The following is a 17,062-nucleotide window of genomic DNA, read 5'->3' as shown; positions in this document are numbered from 1 at the left end:
GCAGACTCAGATCGCTTGGTAATCTTATCTCATATAACATCACATCCCTCTGTCCATGTGAGGAAGAATTCAGCATCCACACCACTCAAATTAACGTCTTTTGAAAGAAAACCAAGTATATTTATGTGTGTATTAGCGTTGGATGGTATCTAACACTGGGATCTCCTTTCATTGTTGTCCTGACGACAGCTAAACATATGTAGTCAGATTCCTACTGTAACTTCTAACAACTGTGATTGTGACGTTGCTGCTCAAGAAAGAAGCCAAGGATCATTAGAGTGACTTTATTTTGGAAATCAAATTACATTTAAAACATAATATGAATTTTTTATGAATTTAAAACATAATGCCTGCGGCAGTAAATTAAAGAGAGAGAAGAAAAAAAAGATCCAGCAAGCAATTAATCAAATAATCTGGTCACATTTTTACGCTTGTTTAACAGCATATTGATACAGTACCATCATGCATGCAAATACAATAAAAAGAAATGATTCCATTAAACAATCCAAGCGAGGAGAAATCCTGAGTGTGCATGGTGTTTGTCTAAGTGCTTCTATTCCTCTTTTAAATCTTTTGCACTTACACTCTAATCAGGACATGTCCCAACATGTCCCAACATGTCCCAACATGGAAACCCTTTTGCATTCTGGACACAGATCCTGTGAGACTGAGCTGTCTTCATTACGATCATGGAAACAGGACTACAGCATCTTATCCGGTCACATGTCCATAATGAAGCTTCACTGCGAGGTGAAAGTAGCTCAACACTGTCAGGAGGACGCTAAGAAGCTTCACTGCAGTGGCAGTGTGTGAGTGTGGGAAGGCTTTAACTGTCCACACTGTCAGTAACTGCACACACACCCGTCTTATCGAACTCAGCGCTGGCTGAGACATTAGGTAAATACAAACCACTTATTCCTATTATAGACGTGATCTGGTGAAGGACAGATCTCCTGGTAGGTTTCAGATAATGTTTAAGTTGGATGAGAAAAATCTCGAAAGGGTGCCAAACCAAACCCTGATATTTAAATATTGTGAAGAATGAAACCCTAGTCATTTATAGGCAAGCTTCTGTGTCTTGAACTGGAAAATGAAGCTCAGAGCAGTGGCATGATCAGTGGAGCCGAGAGGCTGCTGTGGAGACGCAGAGAGATCAGACAGTCAGTCAGCATCGGTTCTCTGTTCAATCTACAACAGAATTTAAAGTCATTCTTTTAACCTATGAGGCCCTGAAAAAAACAGCCTCATACATTACTTAAAGGGTTGTTAGTTCCATATTATTCAGGACAACGCGTGGTTCTCAGAGTGCTGGTCTGCTGGAGGTTCCTAGGTTCTCTAAAAGCTGAACAGGAGGCAGAGCCTTCAGCTATCAGGCTCCTGTGGAACCAGCTCGGGAGGCTGACAGTCTCTGCTTTAAATACTTTTGTATTGAGTAAAGCTTTCATTTGTTATAGCTGCTAACTGCAGGAAACGACCCTGTTCTGCCAACAACTTTACATTTCTGTCCTTTTTGTTTGGAGGCAATCTGTAGAGCCTCCATAGAAAAGAGGCTGGAAGGGACTGATATCTGGAGCGTCTATTCATGGGCTTTATGAATGGAATTCACTTCACTCAAATTGCTTTCCCCCAATATTTAGCACTTCAAATCGTACTTATACAGACCACGTTTTCTTTAGAACACTGACCCTGCATGCTCTCGGAGGTCTCCACACTAACCCCGTCTGCTTTGGCTCTCACTGCACACGCACTGAAAACATGATGCCTTCTGTCCCAAACAGAAGCGAAGCTTGCTAACTGCACCACTGCTACGGCCTCGTTGGATTTCTCTGCCCCTTCGACCTTTTCTTTAGGAGTCTGAGATAAAGCTGGATGAAGCAGAGCAAACATGGCGGAGACCGGAGACCACTGATTCCATTAGTCAAGTCTCGTCTGACAGCTGAAGATTCAGCAGTGCGTGCGTCCTCTTCACGAGCGCTAACCGTGACAAGGAAACCCTAAAGAATCTAAAGTATCTTCATGGAGTTGATTCCACTCAGTTAGGTTGGGTTTCCCACCTGATTACTGAGGAGATTCATCGGTGAGCTCTGCCCCGAAGAACACCTCGTGCTCACTGCTGGTGATCAGACTTGGGAAGGTGGAGTTGACGTGAAGCCGGCTGTTCGGGGTCAGTTTCAAAAACTTGGATCCGAAGAGGGATTTGGTCAGGTAGGTCCTGCAGGTCACCGTGTCGAACATGGACAGGACCACTCTGTCTTGGCGGTAGGTGTCGCTGAACACGATCACCTCGACTTTGAAGAGCAGCTCGTTGCCAGCACACTCGGGCTGGCGCCAGGTGACCTGCAGGAAGACTCGGTAGATCCCCTTCTTGGGCACCACCAGCTCCCAATTGGAGCAGTTGAAACCTCCTCTGCAGAAGGCGTCGCCTTTTTCGTTCTCCCAGTTTAGACGATTCCCGTGAATACTCCTCTTGACAGGAGCTAGGAAGAAGCACAAGAGTGAGAGCAGGAACGCTCGTGGTGCGCCGTCATTCAGACATGTTCAAAACAGCAGACATAAAAAAACAAAAGGGTTTCATTATAGACAAGTCATTAAATGTACAGTGAAAGAATGGCAGGTGCCACCCTGTGTGTGTGTGTGTGTGTGTGTGTGTGTGTGTGTGTGTGTGTGTGTGTGTGTACCTGTCAACAAGGCACTGGGCTTCTTCCCCACATTGTCACCTTCAAGTTTGGACATTTCTGGTTTGCCGCCGATGTCTGCAACACAGACCGGAAAACATGAGTGTTTGCAGACTATCGACCGCTTTGAGGAAACATCACCGAGGAAGAAATTTACCCAGTGAAGTGCTGTCCAGCTGCTTCTTCACCTGCGAGGAAACACACGGAGCTGGTTATTCGTCTCCTCTCCGCATGGAGCAAGTACATTTACTGAAGGATTTGAACAGACTCTTCCTATTTATGAATAAGTGTTACGCCATGTACATTTTTTTCTGCGCCTTGTGTTGTTTGAGTGTGTATTTACATCTCATTCCATCAGTTGTACATTTCAGTTTTTTTTAATGAGCTTTGTTTTTACATTCTTTCTGACATGTTCCTCCTGCTCCTGGACGGGTTTTCTTCACACACTCTGTTCTCCGGCATTAATCATCCAGTGAATGTATAAACATCTGTGACTCTAACATGTCACTGACACACACACACACACACTCGGATATACAGTCTTTAACTCGAGGTCGAGCTTTACTTTTACTTTCAGATTCCACTTTTTTCCCTAAAACTGGATTAAAAAAAAACTTTTTATGTAATATTTTCAGATATATGTACACTCATTTCAGCATTGAGCTTTTGTTACAAATAACTTAAATAAGATATGAATTAATGTAGTTTTCTGAAAAAAAAAAAAGATTTCTTCGTGCTGAATTACAAGTAGTGTGACTAAAGATACTCAAGTAAAAGTATGACGCATTTTTCACTGAAGCTACTCAGGCATCAGTTACTTCTAACTGTAAATTACATAAACAAATAAAAGGATCATAACTTCTGTCACACCACCTGGGAGGGACTCAATTACAAGTAACAGTACAGCTAAAAATACTTCAGTTAAAGTACTTTTTGTTAAAATCACACAAAGTCATGGCTGCTTTTTGACTGTGTTGGAGTGGGGGTCTGTGACCTTCATGACCAAAGGGACCACTGATGAGATATTTCTACCAAATCAAATTTACCCAGAGCCACAAAACACGTCCAACCTTGAATACGAGGCTTCCCAAGTTTCACATGTACAGTGGTTTTGAAACAAGTACAAAAACTGTTTTTAAGAGGCTCTTATAACAACTCAGGATGGCAAACATTTCAATATGGTTCCTGTTTTTGCACATTTTTTTTTAAATCAGCTTCATCCTTCTTTTTCAGTATTTTTTTCACATTTAGAATAGGAAAACTTCATTATTTCTTCCAGCAGCGATCCAAACAGCATAGATACAAAGTTGAACATCAAATAAGGGAGGATAAAAATTAAATATCAAAGTGTACAGTACTGTGACAAATGCAGAACTGAAAAGATTAAATCAACAAAAACCCAGCAAACGCTGTTAACAGGGAGATTCGGAAGTCTTATGGCCACAGGAAGGAAGGACGTTTAGCCACTTTAATTATTTCATTTCTTTTCCAAAATATTTTTAAGCTTTTCAGTTTAATAAATTCTAGTCATTTTAGCATATGTTCCCATTGTTGTGTAGTTGAAATTAAAACTAATAAAATGTTTCTATGGTATCATTTACTGAAAGCTTCAGGGAGACACAAAAGAAGAGTCTCTGAGCCTCACGGGCCCCAGAGCCCATTGTATAATCGAATATATTGAATATAATCGATTCCAAGTACTTTAAGAAAAAAAAAAATAATTGCAAAAAATACAAAGATATGGAGTACTTTTTTAAAAGTTACTTTTTGACACTTTCATTGCAATTCTTTTCATCAATTAATGATCAACTGTGGATTTTCTCTGGTCAGTCAAGAAAGTTAATAGTTACAAAAGTACAGTTACGTTTTAATTGCGTGGAAAAAAACCAGATAACAGTGCACTGAGTAAAAAGCAGTTAAATGCCAGCACGGCTGTAAAAACATGGAACGTGAAAAGACTAGTTTAGTGGCGGCAGCGGAGGATCACGGGTGCAGCCGGAGAGGATAGAGAAGAAAGTGAAAAAGGGAGTTTGGATGCAGTGATTGCGCCTTGCTGGCGGCATACTTCAAAGGCCCCGCGGTGACGCAGCGCGCGCTGGAATCCCGCAGCGAAACTTTGACCTGCGGTCACGCGCGCGTTGCTGTGCAGAATCGCGAAGCCGCTCGGGAAGCGGGAGAAAGTGGCAGATTAATGTGGAGGGACCGAAAGCGTTGACCCGCTTTGACAAGGCGTTGATGTCTTTTGGGGAATTTTCAATTCGAGCCGAATTCCTCGCGAGGCGCGCGTCGGAGGACCGAGCCGAGCCGGTGTCATGGCACCCACCTGCTGATCCTCTGTCCGCGCGCATCGTCCCTGCAGTCCCACCATGAAGAGTAAAGCCAGGGACCCGGCCGTCAGCAGCAGCAGGCCGACCACGAGCAGCTGAGCCATCCGCAGCAGGCGCGTCTCTCTCCGCCGGGGAGCCACCGCGTGCTCCCGGTGGCGCCCCGCCGCCGCTCCCCCTCCATTCCAGCTGCAGCTGGAGTCGCAGCAGTCGTAGCGGTAGTCTGCTTCCATGCCAGCTCCTTCCTCTCGGATCAGTCGCTTTTGGCTCCAGTCGGACATCTCCTGTCATTTATAGGCTCGACTCGCCCACGTGAAGTGTCCTGCTGTCTCTTCGGACAGTTTCGAGGTTTGACACAGCCCGGGACTTCCCCTCCTCTCCGGAGGTGTGCTCCTGCTGCTCCTGCCGCTGCTCCCCGCCTCTAACCGCAGCAGGATGAAACTGACATTTATTGATTGATTTACTTATTCATTCATGGCAGGCGCCTTCACCGACAAAGGAATTTCACTTCTAGTTCAGTCTCACTTACACAAACATAGTGCCCGCGGGCCCAAAACTGGCCTACAGGAGGCTCAAATATGAGCCACCAAAACACCAAGGGAATTGAAAAACGAACGAGCAAAAGTAATTAAAGAAAACATTGATTTTCAACTAATTTCTTGTGTGTTTACAAGTGAAAAAAAGAAAACTTTTTTCATTTTGCATTTCTATTTCAAATCACATGGTGCTCAGAGTCAAGGAAAATTCAAGTTTTGGAGACTGTTCCAACACTGGTGTTCTGCCTGTGCAGTAGATGAACAATAATATTAATAATGCGAACATTTCATTACATCCTCTTTGAGCCTCAACAAGAAAAAAAAACCCTTTAAAATTAAAGGTTATTGTGGCTCTATTTTACCACTCCAGATGAAACTGAACTGTGTGATCCCTGAAATATTAACCAAGTAAATGACTTCATGAGAGTAAATCCAAAGTTTGAGCAGATGTTGAAACTGTTGACCAGCATGTATAAAGTGAGGCCGGCAGCTGGAGAGACAGCAGCTCTTCAAACTCAGACAGATGTGACACACAGACAACAGTTAAACCCATTTTTATTTGAGAGTTGCACTCTGACGTCCTTATTTACATCGCATTTATTCTCCCGTGGTGAGTTCTGGGTGCACTTCGAGTCCTGCAAGTTGCGTATTATGGCAAAAGTGCAGTGAGAGTAAGAAATGAAAATAGAAAAAGAAAAAGAAAAAGAAAAGGAAAGGACGTCCCACCCTGGAGAGCGAGAGGGAGCGTTGCTGAGTGACAGTGTACACACAGTATTCTACCTGTACAATTATAGTGCTACTATTCACATTCATCTGTACAATAATAACAATAATAATCATATTTACAGTGATCACATTAGGGAAAGAGCCAGTACCTGAGGAGTTAGTTCCAATATTTAGCTTTTACTCATTCGCCGTGGTAAAAAGAAGCGTGCCTAAATCAGACAGGAAACAGTATCAGATGTGAAGTGTTTCTGTTTTACAGTCGCTGGAGCTGATGCAACTCTACTGTAAGAGATAAAAGCATGACTGTGCGTGCATGTATCCCTCCGAAGCCTGGTTTTCTTCCCTGACAACATGAGGACACTGTTTATGTTGAGGACCTCTGGGAACTAGCGTGAGTCACAGAACCAAGCCCTGTCTCCAGGTTTGTTTGTTTTTTTTGCTGAGGTAGGCAGCAATGAGTAGATCTGATTGTGAGATAAGCGTTTAACACCACCTGGGTCGGGCGTCACTGCCCTGCAGCGGAGCCAAGAACCGTGAGTGTTCGCGAGTGGCCGTCACAGTTCCTCAAACAGGAACACTCCTCTTAGATACTTCAGGTGAGCTGGCACGCGTTTACAAACAGAAAAGAGAAAGCAGGAAGCTGAAACAAAAGATGACAACAACAAAAAAAAAAGGAAACTGAGGTCATAAAGTCTGTACCAGCAGCAGCAGCAGCAGCCTTCCCCTTGACGACTCTCTCCAAACACAGAAACTATACATGAAAACACATCTGTGGGGCTTTTACAGCAGACGACTGACACGTGTGCGAGTGTGTGAGTAATGAGTGTATAATCTTACACTTGTGTACACACTGATTTGTGTAATATGTTTGGTATGTGTCTACAAGGACCTGTAAATATCTGAACTCACAGCCTTTTCCCAGTAAGTTCTTTTGTTTTTTGAGCCCTCAGTTTGGACTTGCAGTTTTTTTTTTTTCATTTTGTTTTGTCCTAAATAGACCTGGTGATATATGTAATCACCGAATTCTACCACTGTGTAATTAGTGTTACGAAGAGAAAACACACAGAAAAAGAATGAACCTGCGAGTCTACACAGAGGGCAAAGAGATGCCAGGAATCATCAAATTTGTGTGTGCGCTTAGATGTGTGTGTGTATATGCAATAAAAAATGTGTATGTGCCTACAAGGATCCGTGAATGTGTCTTTACAAGTCGATATGTATATGAACACTGTTTTTGAGTTTCAGCTTAAGGGCAAAGACAATTACAGCGTATGGAAATGTATTTCCCTCTAGTTTAGATGGACATTTCAATCTTCTGACATGAATTTGGCTTTTCTGTTACATAACTAATTTGTACATAACCATGGGCAGAGAAAATATGTAGAGAATAACAATAAAAAAATAATAATAACAACATATATGTGTATATTTATGGGTTACGAGCTGCAGGGAGCAACTCCAGTCCCAGGATGAAGACCCATGGATGAGGCCCCATCCAGGCCCTGCTATAAAAATGATCACTGAGCATCACTTCAGAACCACCTGGTGACAAGAAAGATAAATCACACACATCCCAAAGCGTGTGAGCCTGGCAGTCAAAACTGAGGGTGACAAAGCCCATATTTATAACCATAAAGAAGAAGAAAATTAACCTGTAAAAACATTTACAGATCCTTGTAGAGAGTCACAAATCTCACAAAACGCACACACACACACTCACCCACCCACACACACACACACACACACACACACACACACACACACACACACACACACGTGTCATTCTGCACCATTATCCCCATACGTATTCGTTCAAATTTCAAAAGTCACCATTCGACAGCACGTAGAGATAAAACACCATGAATCACCACGTCATACATGTGCAGCATTTCTCCCGAGGATGAACCAATAAATAAGAACAGAATAAAAACTCATTAAATAACAATCATTGTCTCCGTTGGAAGGTCACCGTAGGAGTGACCCACTTTTAACTTAAACAGTCACAAGTCCAGTTCGTTTGTCTTAAATATCTGAAATGCTCGGCTCCGGTGAGTCCCAGGACCTCTGTGCACGGACCTGCACAGCCACGGTCCCGCCCCCGGTCCCGGCTCCGCCCAGGCACGATTCCACCTCGACTCTTTGGATCCCTCGTCGAGCTCCACCACACAGAACGACCGGCTCTTCGGCCCACTGCCGCAGAGCACAGCCTGTCTGTGGAGACGGAACTTGCGGGCGTTGCACCGACACCTGTGGTGTAATTAACAACTAGAATTAGGCCCCTTTTACACGACGTTTTTCCAAGTGAAAACTCAAAACTTCTGCGTCGTTTTATGGGTCCGTTTACACGACAACGGTGCTTGAAGCCACAGGAAATGGAACTCCGTCCGCGGCCGGAGGAAACAGTTCGTCGTCTGTGCGTGCGTCCCACTGGTAATGCTGACAGCACTGCTCTCTGCGTGGCCCAACATGAAAACTGCATCGTGACTGCAGCCGCGTAAACGTGAAACTTCTCTGAAACGAAGAACGAGTTTTCACCGAACGTTGTGGTGTAAGCGAGGCCTGACTGGTGGAAGGACGCCTGCGCCGGCGCTCGCTGTGAGTGTGTTTTGCGGGTCGCGGCAGCGTACTGGACAGACCGGGTTCTGAGGTGACTCTGCGTGTGCGGACGCTCGGGGACGCTGGCGGCAGCGATCGTGCGGCGGAGCTTTGGATTTGGTACTTTCCAGCAGCTTTTGACTGGTCTGTAAATGGGCGGCGGTCGGGTTCAGGATGGGGGCGGGGGCGGGGCGGCGGCGGCGGCGGGGGGTCAGGCCTTGTAGCAGTTCCCCTGCGTGGTGAGCGCAAGCTGGCCGTTGGGCGCCACCTCGTTGGCCTCGTCCTCCAGCAGGCCCGACACATCGGCGTTGGGGATGCTGTCGTGGTAGCTGCTGAAGCTGATGTTGTCCTCCTTCAGCTCGATGGTCCAGAACGGGGCGTTGAGCTTGCGGTTCTGGTACTCGCGGTAGGTGTAGACTCCGCCCACGAAGCCCAGCAGCAGCAGCACCACCAGGATGATGACGGCCAGGATGATGATGTTGAACTGCGTCCAGGAGACCTCGGTGAGCGCCGCCGTGGTGTTGTCGGTGGGGCTGCTCAGGCTGGTCAGCAGCGCCTGCGTGGTGGCGGCGGCCGTGGTCAGGGCGGCGCTGCCGTTGCCGCCAGATGTGGAGGCCGGGACGGCTCGCGCCGTGCTGGAGGTCATGGTGGTGGTGGAGGAGGGGAGGGCTTTGGGGGTCTGGGTGGTGGTGGCGGAGGATGCTGGTGTTGGAAGGAGCCGCGAAGCTGAGGACAGAGAGGCGTCGACAACAGAGGCATCAGATCTTTATCGACATGAAACACTGCAGATCATCACATTTCTAGAGGAATCTATTGAATAACAGCTGCGGCGGAAGATGTAGCGTCAGCTGTCACTGTTCTCCACTGGTCAGGAGCTCCACGCTGTTCCTCATGAGTTGGGAGCAGAAAACATGAGTTGAAAGTAAACTTTACAGCTTCAAACGGCTGGAGAGAAAAATGAAGGGAAAAGTGTTACTATCCTATAAATCTATCCTGAAAGCAATGCGCACGTTCATCAGATGAGGCTGGTCTCGCCTCAGGAAGTTTGTTAATTATATAATCAGCTAGTGACACCTAGTGGACAAAACATGGAATGACAATTCCTGAAATCAAGTTTTCTTGCACCCAATAAAAATTATCATCATGGTAACAACTGACTGCTTTGAAATAAATCTGGATACTTTGCATAATAAATCATAAGAAAAAAGAGGAAAATGCAGTTCCACTTCTGTGGAAACTCTAAACCAGAGGTGTTAAACACATTTAGCCCAGTTGCAACTCCAGTGCTTATTTCAACTTTAAAGTTTTTTTTTTTTTTTTTGCTGTGCTGTGGCATGTACGTGATGAAAATGTCAATATTTTTGCAAAAATCAAACAATTACAAAGAAAAATAGCCAAAATCTCAACATGAAGTCTTAGTTTGCTGGCTTCATGGCGATGTGATGATATCTCTGCTCTGGTCTCAAATGTAGCGAATCCAGAGTGGGGGCAAGGGGGTGGTGGCCCCAGGGCCCATAAGGTATAGGGCCCCGTTTCATGTGATGTGTTCACATTTACTCTTAAATAAATTCTTATAATAAAATGTGCAGTGTGTGCGTGAAGGTATACGCATATTGTGGGCTCCAATTTGCCAATTCTTACATTACGACTGTCCATGAATGCATCAGAGCTGTAAGCCAGCGCTGATTGGCTGTGCGGCATGAACGAGGCTTTTCTTTGCACTTGATCTGAACTCTTTGGAGGGAAGTTAAACAGTAAGCTAAACACTATGCTAGCCGCTAGCGGTACTACCCAAAACCTAACATCGGAGCCACTGGTGAGTCAGTGAAACCTTCAAAAATATTATCTTTATCAGGATGCTGTGGTCTTAAACCTCTGCCTATTTGAATGTGCCTTGTGTTGCTCTCAACTATAAGAGACCGCTGAGTCTATTCATTTTTCTAATATACGTGAATTCCAAAATATATAGATAGCTGTGTCTATATCTATCTGAATAGATTGTGTAGTTGAAGACCAGCTGTGTTCATTTTATATTTAAGCTGTATCAAAGATGGTACGGATTTAGCCAGTGAGTTTTTAATCTAAGTTTTCAGCACCATGGACAGCGGACGCTCCGAGACCGACAGCTGTCAGGCTGCATTTGTGCGTGTGTGCGTGCGTTTGTGTATTTGCTCTTCAGAACAAGTTTGTAAACTGGTTTGTGACTTTATTCTGCTTTCTGAGGCATAGAGGTTTGCTTGGCTCAATTAAAGTGAGCATTAGTGTGTTGTTTGACGGTAGGATGAGGTATTATTTGAATGGTAAAATTACTATCATAAGGGCCCATCGAGAATGCTCCGCCCCCTCTGGACTGAGACCCGCTCCGCCTCTGGGTCTCAGTGTTGTGTCTTTAGAAAATTAGATAAAACCTACATTTTCACACTTCGCTTTGTGCTTTGAGGGCCAGAATCCTGGTCTTCAGACAGGATCAAACGGTCCAGGAACTCATGGAGTCACTGTCTCCTGCTCCTGCTCTTTTTATTCTTATATTTCTCCTGTGACTTACTGGGCCGGGTGCAGTTGTGTGCCCGGGCGTCTCCGGTGAACCCGGGCGCACAGCGCTGGCAGCGCGGCCCCGCCGTGCCCTCCACGCAGCGCAGGCAGTCTCCGGTGTCGGGGTGGCACAGCTCGGGGGGCCCCCGGGGGTCCGCGTTCCCGCTGCAGTCGCACGGGACGCAGGCGCCGGACGATCTGAAGAAGGAGGCGCTGCAGCGGTCACAGTGAGGACCCGAGTACCCGGGCAGGCAGCGGTCGCACCGCGGGGGGCCGGAGGGGTCTGCAGGGGGGAGGAGAGGGACTGCAGGTTATTATAACAATTCACCAATAATATCATAACACTACATTAATTAGCAGCATCAAAACATTATTATGCATTTCTTGGAAATACAGTTTTTTTTTGTTTTCAGAAAGAAACTGAACTGACACTGAAGTCGTGTGTTGACCACCAGGCGGCGCCACGTGACAGTGAAATCTGTGAGTCTCACCCTCATCCTTTTTTTTTTTTTTTTTTGTTTTGTAACATATTATTCGTCATTACAATCATTATTGATTATCGTCAGCCTGCAGGTTTTCACTCAGGAAGGATTTGACCCCAGAACCCAACCTGGCCAAACACTAACCCGCCACGCCGCCACCAAACCATCCTCCAGTAATAACCACGGTTCAAGGCAGTTATCAGGAAGTCATTGAACATTCGCAAAAAGAGAATTTCAACACTCAGATATATTCAATACTATGAGAAAATATGAGACTGTTTCAAGTGAAAACATATTGTTTTGTGGTTTTGTTTCAGAACAGTTTGGTGAAGTTAGCACGCCACGTCTAGCGATGTTCTCCAGTGGCTACGATAACCGATGACTGACGCTGGGAATTACAGCTAAACACCACAAAAATGTTACAAAATGTCACAAAACTCTGTTGGAATGTATAAAACTAACCAGAAATCATCACATGATACAATTTATCACCGAAAAAAACATCTAAAAGGTGTTTTTTTATGAGGAAACTATCAGAAGGGGTCACATATGACCACATTGTGTACAATCACATTCTGTATTTGCTCAAAATCCCTTTAAACATTCCAACATGTGTTTAGGTTTTAGCACTAAATATTTCTAGCACTGCACTAAAATTGTAATTTCCATGTTTATCAAAATATACATAATTAGGAACGCAGAAAACACACACTCACACACACCTCCTCCCATATACAGACACACCCACTTCAAAGTACATGCCGTAGACTGTTTATTATACACACACACACACACACACACACACACACACACACACACACACACACACACACACACACAGCAGTAACTTTGGTCAAATAAAAAAAAAAACCCATTCAACATTCCCTTACAAATTCCCTCCGTGTGTGAAAATGAATACATTTCTATTGTATTTCACAATCGTTTTTATTTCCATTCATCTTTTACTATTTCAAGGTTTCCCTCTTTTTCCAATCTGTTCTTCGTGTAATCTGTGGAGTGGGATTTTTTTTTCCTTGGCAGAAGCCCCTGTACAGTCTTGAAATGGTACCTTCAGTACCTTCACATGCACATGCCCTCAGGATTTCTTTTAGTACTGGTTCTTCCAGATCTATTGGATGCTCCTTATTGCATTTGTCATCGTAATTACATAACTTTAAAAACCCATAAAAGTCCTGTAGTTAGAGGGTAAATTTTTTTTCTGAGAGTTTGATAGTGAGTAGAACATCGTGATCCCTCTGGTTTATGCATGTTCTCAATCTAAATCTGATTAGATTCAAAATCTGAGTCCATCTAATTAGCCATAATTTTTTGAGCAATTTACTTGTGTTCCAAATGTTACCTTGAAATTTCAGCCCTTCCATCTTTTTTTGGGCGGAGCTGCATATCATAATTTAGTTTTACAATTTGTATTTTGTGGGGTATTTTTCCTGCATATTTCCCAAGTCTTCATGTGGTTTTTTGGGGTTTGCTGCCCCTGTGAAGGAGCTGTGCAGAAATAACCTCCTTTCCCTGGTTTCTGAGCGACGTGCAGGCATCGTGCTGCAGAGCGGTTTCACCCCGCCCCGATCCTCATTGTTCTCATCGGCAACAAGTGCGCCTCGTTTCCAAGTGTGGGTTTCCTCTTGCGACCTCTGGAAACCCGACACCGTGACACCTTGGGGCCTGTGAGGCAGGAGCTGCAGTACAGCCCCCCCCACCCCTGGGAAAACATCTCCATAAAGCTGCCTTATTTACAGTGGAGGAGCACTGAGGACCTCGGTCCGGCCCGGATCCCTGACGTCCGTAATGTGAGCTGCAGGCTGACAGGGCGGTTGTGACACAGCAGGAAAAATGCACATGAAGCGGAAGCAGCGCCGATGGAGGTAACCGGAGCGCCACGTGGAGCGAGGCTGCACTGACAATTAGGAGCTTCCAAAACGACGTCTTCCTTTAGACAGGGCCCAAATTCCAAACAACACACACAAAGCACAAGTCAGAGAGTCGCTTTATGACTGACGGACAATATTTCAACACAATGAAGGGATTCAAATGTGACATTAGCCTATAATTAGCGAAGGCTTTCATCATTTCGGGAGTTTGTTGTTAGAAATAATTTACTTTAATGATATAATGACACAAACTGCATGAATGACTTCTGTCTTCTCCGAGCAGAAAAGCCACATCCATTACCTGAAGCTGTAATTATGAGCACTTAAGAGAATTTGTTCCTGTCAGGTGGATTTATCATCGGCTTCTGAAGGAACAAGACATTTCGGGACATGATCTGTGGATTTACACCACTGTGAAAGTGGGAATCTTAGTATGAGATACATCAAACTTTTTTTTTATTGTTTTTGGCCCATTTTTATCTGAAACACTGGATTTCCCCGTGATGTGTTCAGGTACAGTAGTAGAAAAGCTGAGGACGCATCCAGAGCAGAGCAGATGTCTCAGTGTTTGAAGGTGTCCTCAGGCCAGATGGGATTCATATTCCCTGCAGCATGTTTGTCCTGCGCTGACGTCCCCCTGGGGGTTGGAGGGGGGCACAGATCATCTCCACCGGGAAACCGTGCTGATGAACAGTTCGTCTTCTGAATAGTAATGTAAACATGATGCACACGCAGTGCACAAACTGTTAAGTATTGTTTATGAAAAACGGCATCACACGGAAGCAAAACATATCGTAGTTTAGAAAAGTGCCGGAGGCCCCGTTTACACCACGTTTTCAGTGAAAATACAAAACTTTCATTGCGTTCTGGGCATCCGTTTCCAGGACAACGCTGCTAAGAGCCACTGAAATACAACGTTTTAAATTGTTACGACTCCATCGCTATGGAAACTCATCTTTTTGGACGTGGAAACGCCATGATAAAGTAAAGAACGTATGGTTTCTTCATCCACGTTTATGCGGCAAAGTTACACTGAACTGGAGGAAAGACTGAAAACCATGTAATTAGCATGTTGAGCCACTTATCAGTGCTGCTGTTTTTGTTTTTTAGCAGTGAAGACATCAATGCACTATAAACCTGTGCCGTGTCACTGGACCGCCAAAATGCTTTGAAAAATGTGTGTTTTCCCTTAAAAAGTCTGATAATGGCAGACAAAAGCCTGGTGGTGGTGGTGTTGGGGGGGTCCCGGACCCCAGGCTGTGAATCCCTGACACACATGTGGCTGAGCGGCTGCCTTCATCCTCCTGCTGAATGATTTAGACTCGGATGGCTGCGGTGCGATGGCCTAGATGTCGGCCTCCGTGGAGCGGAGTCATGTGGCCGAGCGCGGAGGCGCCGCGGCCGGCTGCTCCCGATGATCAGCTGGATTTAACCTCTATCGAGGGGGGGGGGGGGGGGGGGGGGGGGATTCAGAGGCAGTCGGCCCGCCGGGTTATATAACCCCGAGGAAACAGGAGTTGCACAGCTCAGCAGGAGGCCGGAGGACGAGGCGGGCCGCTCCGTTTACCCATCATCCTCCCCTCTGATGGACGCAGCTCTGCTACCTGTCACACAGGTACGATCGACACGATGGCAAAACGACTCAGAGAGGAATGAAACAGAGACGAGGAGGAGGAAGAGGAGGAAGAGCAGATCTGTGCTCCGCCGCCGCCGAGCACAGACACGATCATACATGGATGGCTTCAGATGTGTGACCCACATTCTGAACTGGTGCAACGCTCCACTTCACCTCCACGTGCGTCAGTGGGGAGGCACATTCATTCACTGTAACATACACACACACACACACACACACGTGCACACACGTGCACATGCACACACGCTTTCCACCCCCTCCCTCCCGATGTGGAGCTGTGATTCTGCACCGTGCAGCTTCCTCTCATGCTTCTCGGGTGTCGACTGCTCAGCATCCTCCACGCCGGCGTCCGTCTTTCCTCGCGCACGCCGCTCTTCCTGCAGCGACCCCGCCCCCTCCTGGCTGTGTGCACGCCGTCCCAGCTCGGCTCAGCCTGCTCCACGTCCCCTTTCCTCCCTACACCCTCCGACGTGACGTCCCCCCGACCCCCCCCACCCACCTCCACCACCACCACCACCCCCGGCCGAGCGGGGCAAACGTAACCTGACAGCCTAAGTGCATCCATACGTGGCTGTTGCCATGTGAGCCCGCCGCCAATGGCGTCCGGACGGCGCCGAGGCCGCACGCCATTGGTCTGAGGAGGGGCGAGGCGAGGTGAGAGGACACGGCGCGCGGCCCAGTGAAACTCTCACAGCAGGACGGGTTCGAACAATGTGACGAGGATCAGCTGTCGTGCAAGCTGTGCGCACACACACACACACACACACACACACACACACACACACACACACACACACACACACTGTAAGGCCTCGGGAATGAAGCTAATCTGTCTAACTGTTACCACACATGAAGCAGGTGACACAGCGCTGCACCGGATCATCTGATGTTGGGAAAGTTTGAGTCTCCAGCTGAAAACCACGAGTCTGGTAATCAGCCGATCAGCCAGTATTTAAAGCTCATTTTTAATACCGCTGGAAAGCAGCAAGGAAATCTAAATTACAGCAGCAAATAGCCACGGATCCCATTTCCTTCAAGAAAAAAATCTCAAATACAATTCATCCCTGGTAATCTGTAGAACAACTGGCAGAAGGCTTTCGTGAATGAGCAGAATAAAAGTTGATTTGAAATATAAAATGACTGAAAGCAGAGCAGTTCAAGCTCTACTAGTAATACTCGATTACAGTCACTGGCTCCTTTGTTTGGTTTAGATGTCTCATCACCAGTTACAGATGATGTTAAAGTAGCTAAATGTAACTAATTACATTAGCTGAGCTGCCAGTCCGATGAGTGTTTCACTCAAGGATGCGCTATAATCTGGACGTGAGCGGAGATTACATCACTGACTGGAAGGAAGATATGTCAGAATCTAGAAGTCAGCGGGCAGAAGATGCTCTGTAATCTGGATGTTAGAGGAGGAAGATGCTCTATAATCATCAGTTATTCACAATGCTGCTGCTGGGTAATACAAATTCTATAATTCCATTTTAGTTCTTTATATAACTATAACTTTTATTCAAACTGTGTCTGTCACCATTGGAAACTATAACCTATGATCAGAAGTCAGACTTAAGTCTGTTGCACTTCAATACAATGTGATCATTCATTAGTGAAAGAAAGTTAGACAGGTGGGAGTTCTGAAGCTTCTCAAAGGAGATTTTATGCAT

At 45.8% G+C, this 17,062-nt stretch overlaps 2 protein-coding genes across 3 annotated transcripts in view; both read right to left on the bottom strand.

Moving 5' to 3' along the window:
- Nucleotides 1-278: 278 nt before the first annotated feature.
- LOC115398289 (lymphotoxin-alpha-like) lies at nucleotides 279-5,368 on the bottom strand. Of its 2 annotated transcripts, XM_030104975.1 has the most exons (5): nucleotides 4,999-5,368; nucleotides 2,833-2,863; nucleotides 2,679-2,753; nucleotides 2,055-2,477; nucleotides 279-1,134 (listed from the first exon to the last, which is right to left on the bottom strand). In XM_030104975.1, the coding sequence occupies exons 1-4, from the start codon at nucleotides 5,278-5,280 to the stop codon at nucleotides 2,059-2,061; spliced, it is 807 nt and encodes a 268-aa protein (XP_029960835.1). In that variant the 5' UTR covers nucleotides 5,281-5,368; the 3' UTR covers nucleotides 279-1,134; nucleotides 2,055-2,058. The 2 variants fall into 2 exon arrangements, with proteins under 2 accessions (XP_029960835.1, XP_029960834.1); XM_030104974.1 differs by having other exon boundaries at nucleotides 279-2,477.
- A 706-nt stretch (nucleotides 5,369-6,074) lies between these two features.
- LOC115398288 (multiple epidermal growth factor-like domains protein 9) overlaps nucleotides 6,075-17,062 on the bottom strand; it is a 38,040-nt gene continuing 27,052 nt past the window's right edge. Inside the window, exons 5-6 of the mRNA XM_030104973.1 lie at nucleotides 11,402-11,671; nucleotides 6,075-9,582 (exon numbers count right to left, since the gene is read on the bottom strand). Of these exons, the coding sequence (XP_029960833.1) occupies nucleotides 9,068-9,582; nucleotides 11,402-11,671 (785 nt within the window). The 3' untranslated portion in view covers nucleotides 6,075-9,067. The remainder of the gene's footprint in view (nucleotides 9,583-11,401; nucleotides 11,672-17,062) is intronic.

The sequence above is a fragment of the Salarias fasciatus genome, chromosome 12 (assembly GCF_902148845.1).
Source record: "Salarias fasciatus chromosome 12, fSalaFa1.1, whole genome shotgun sequence".
In the NCBI taxonomy this organism is placed as follows: Eukaryota; Metazoa; Chordata; class Actinopteri; order Blenniiformes; family Blenniidae; genus Salarias; species Salarias fasciatus.
This window is presented reverse-complemented; position numbering and strand designations above follow the sequence as displayed.

Excerpts from the sequence above, each read along its gene's own strand:
- LOC115398289 (XM_030104974.1), bottom strand. The coding sequence starts at position 5,280 with ATGTCCGACTGGAGCCAAAAGCGACTGATCCGAGAGGAAGGAGCTGGC. Across the intron at positions 2,864-4,998 it reads CGCGGACAGAGGATCAGCAG|GTGAAGAAGCAGCTGGACAG; the intron begins GTGGGTGCCATG and ends GTTTCCTCGCAG. Across the intron at positions 2,754-2,832 it reads GCTGGACAGCACTTCACTGG|ACATCGGCGGCAAACCAGAA; the intron begins GTAAATTTCTTC and ends TCTGTGTTGCAG.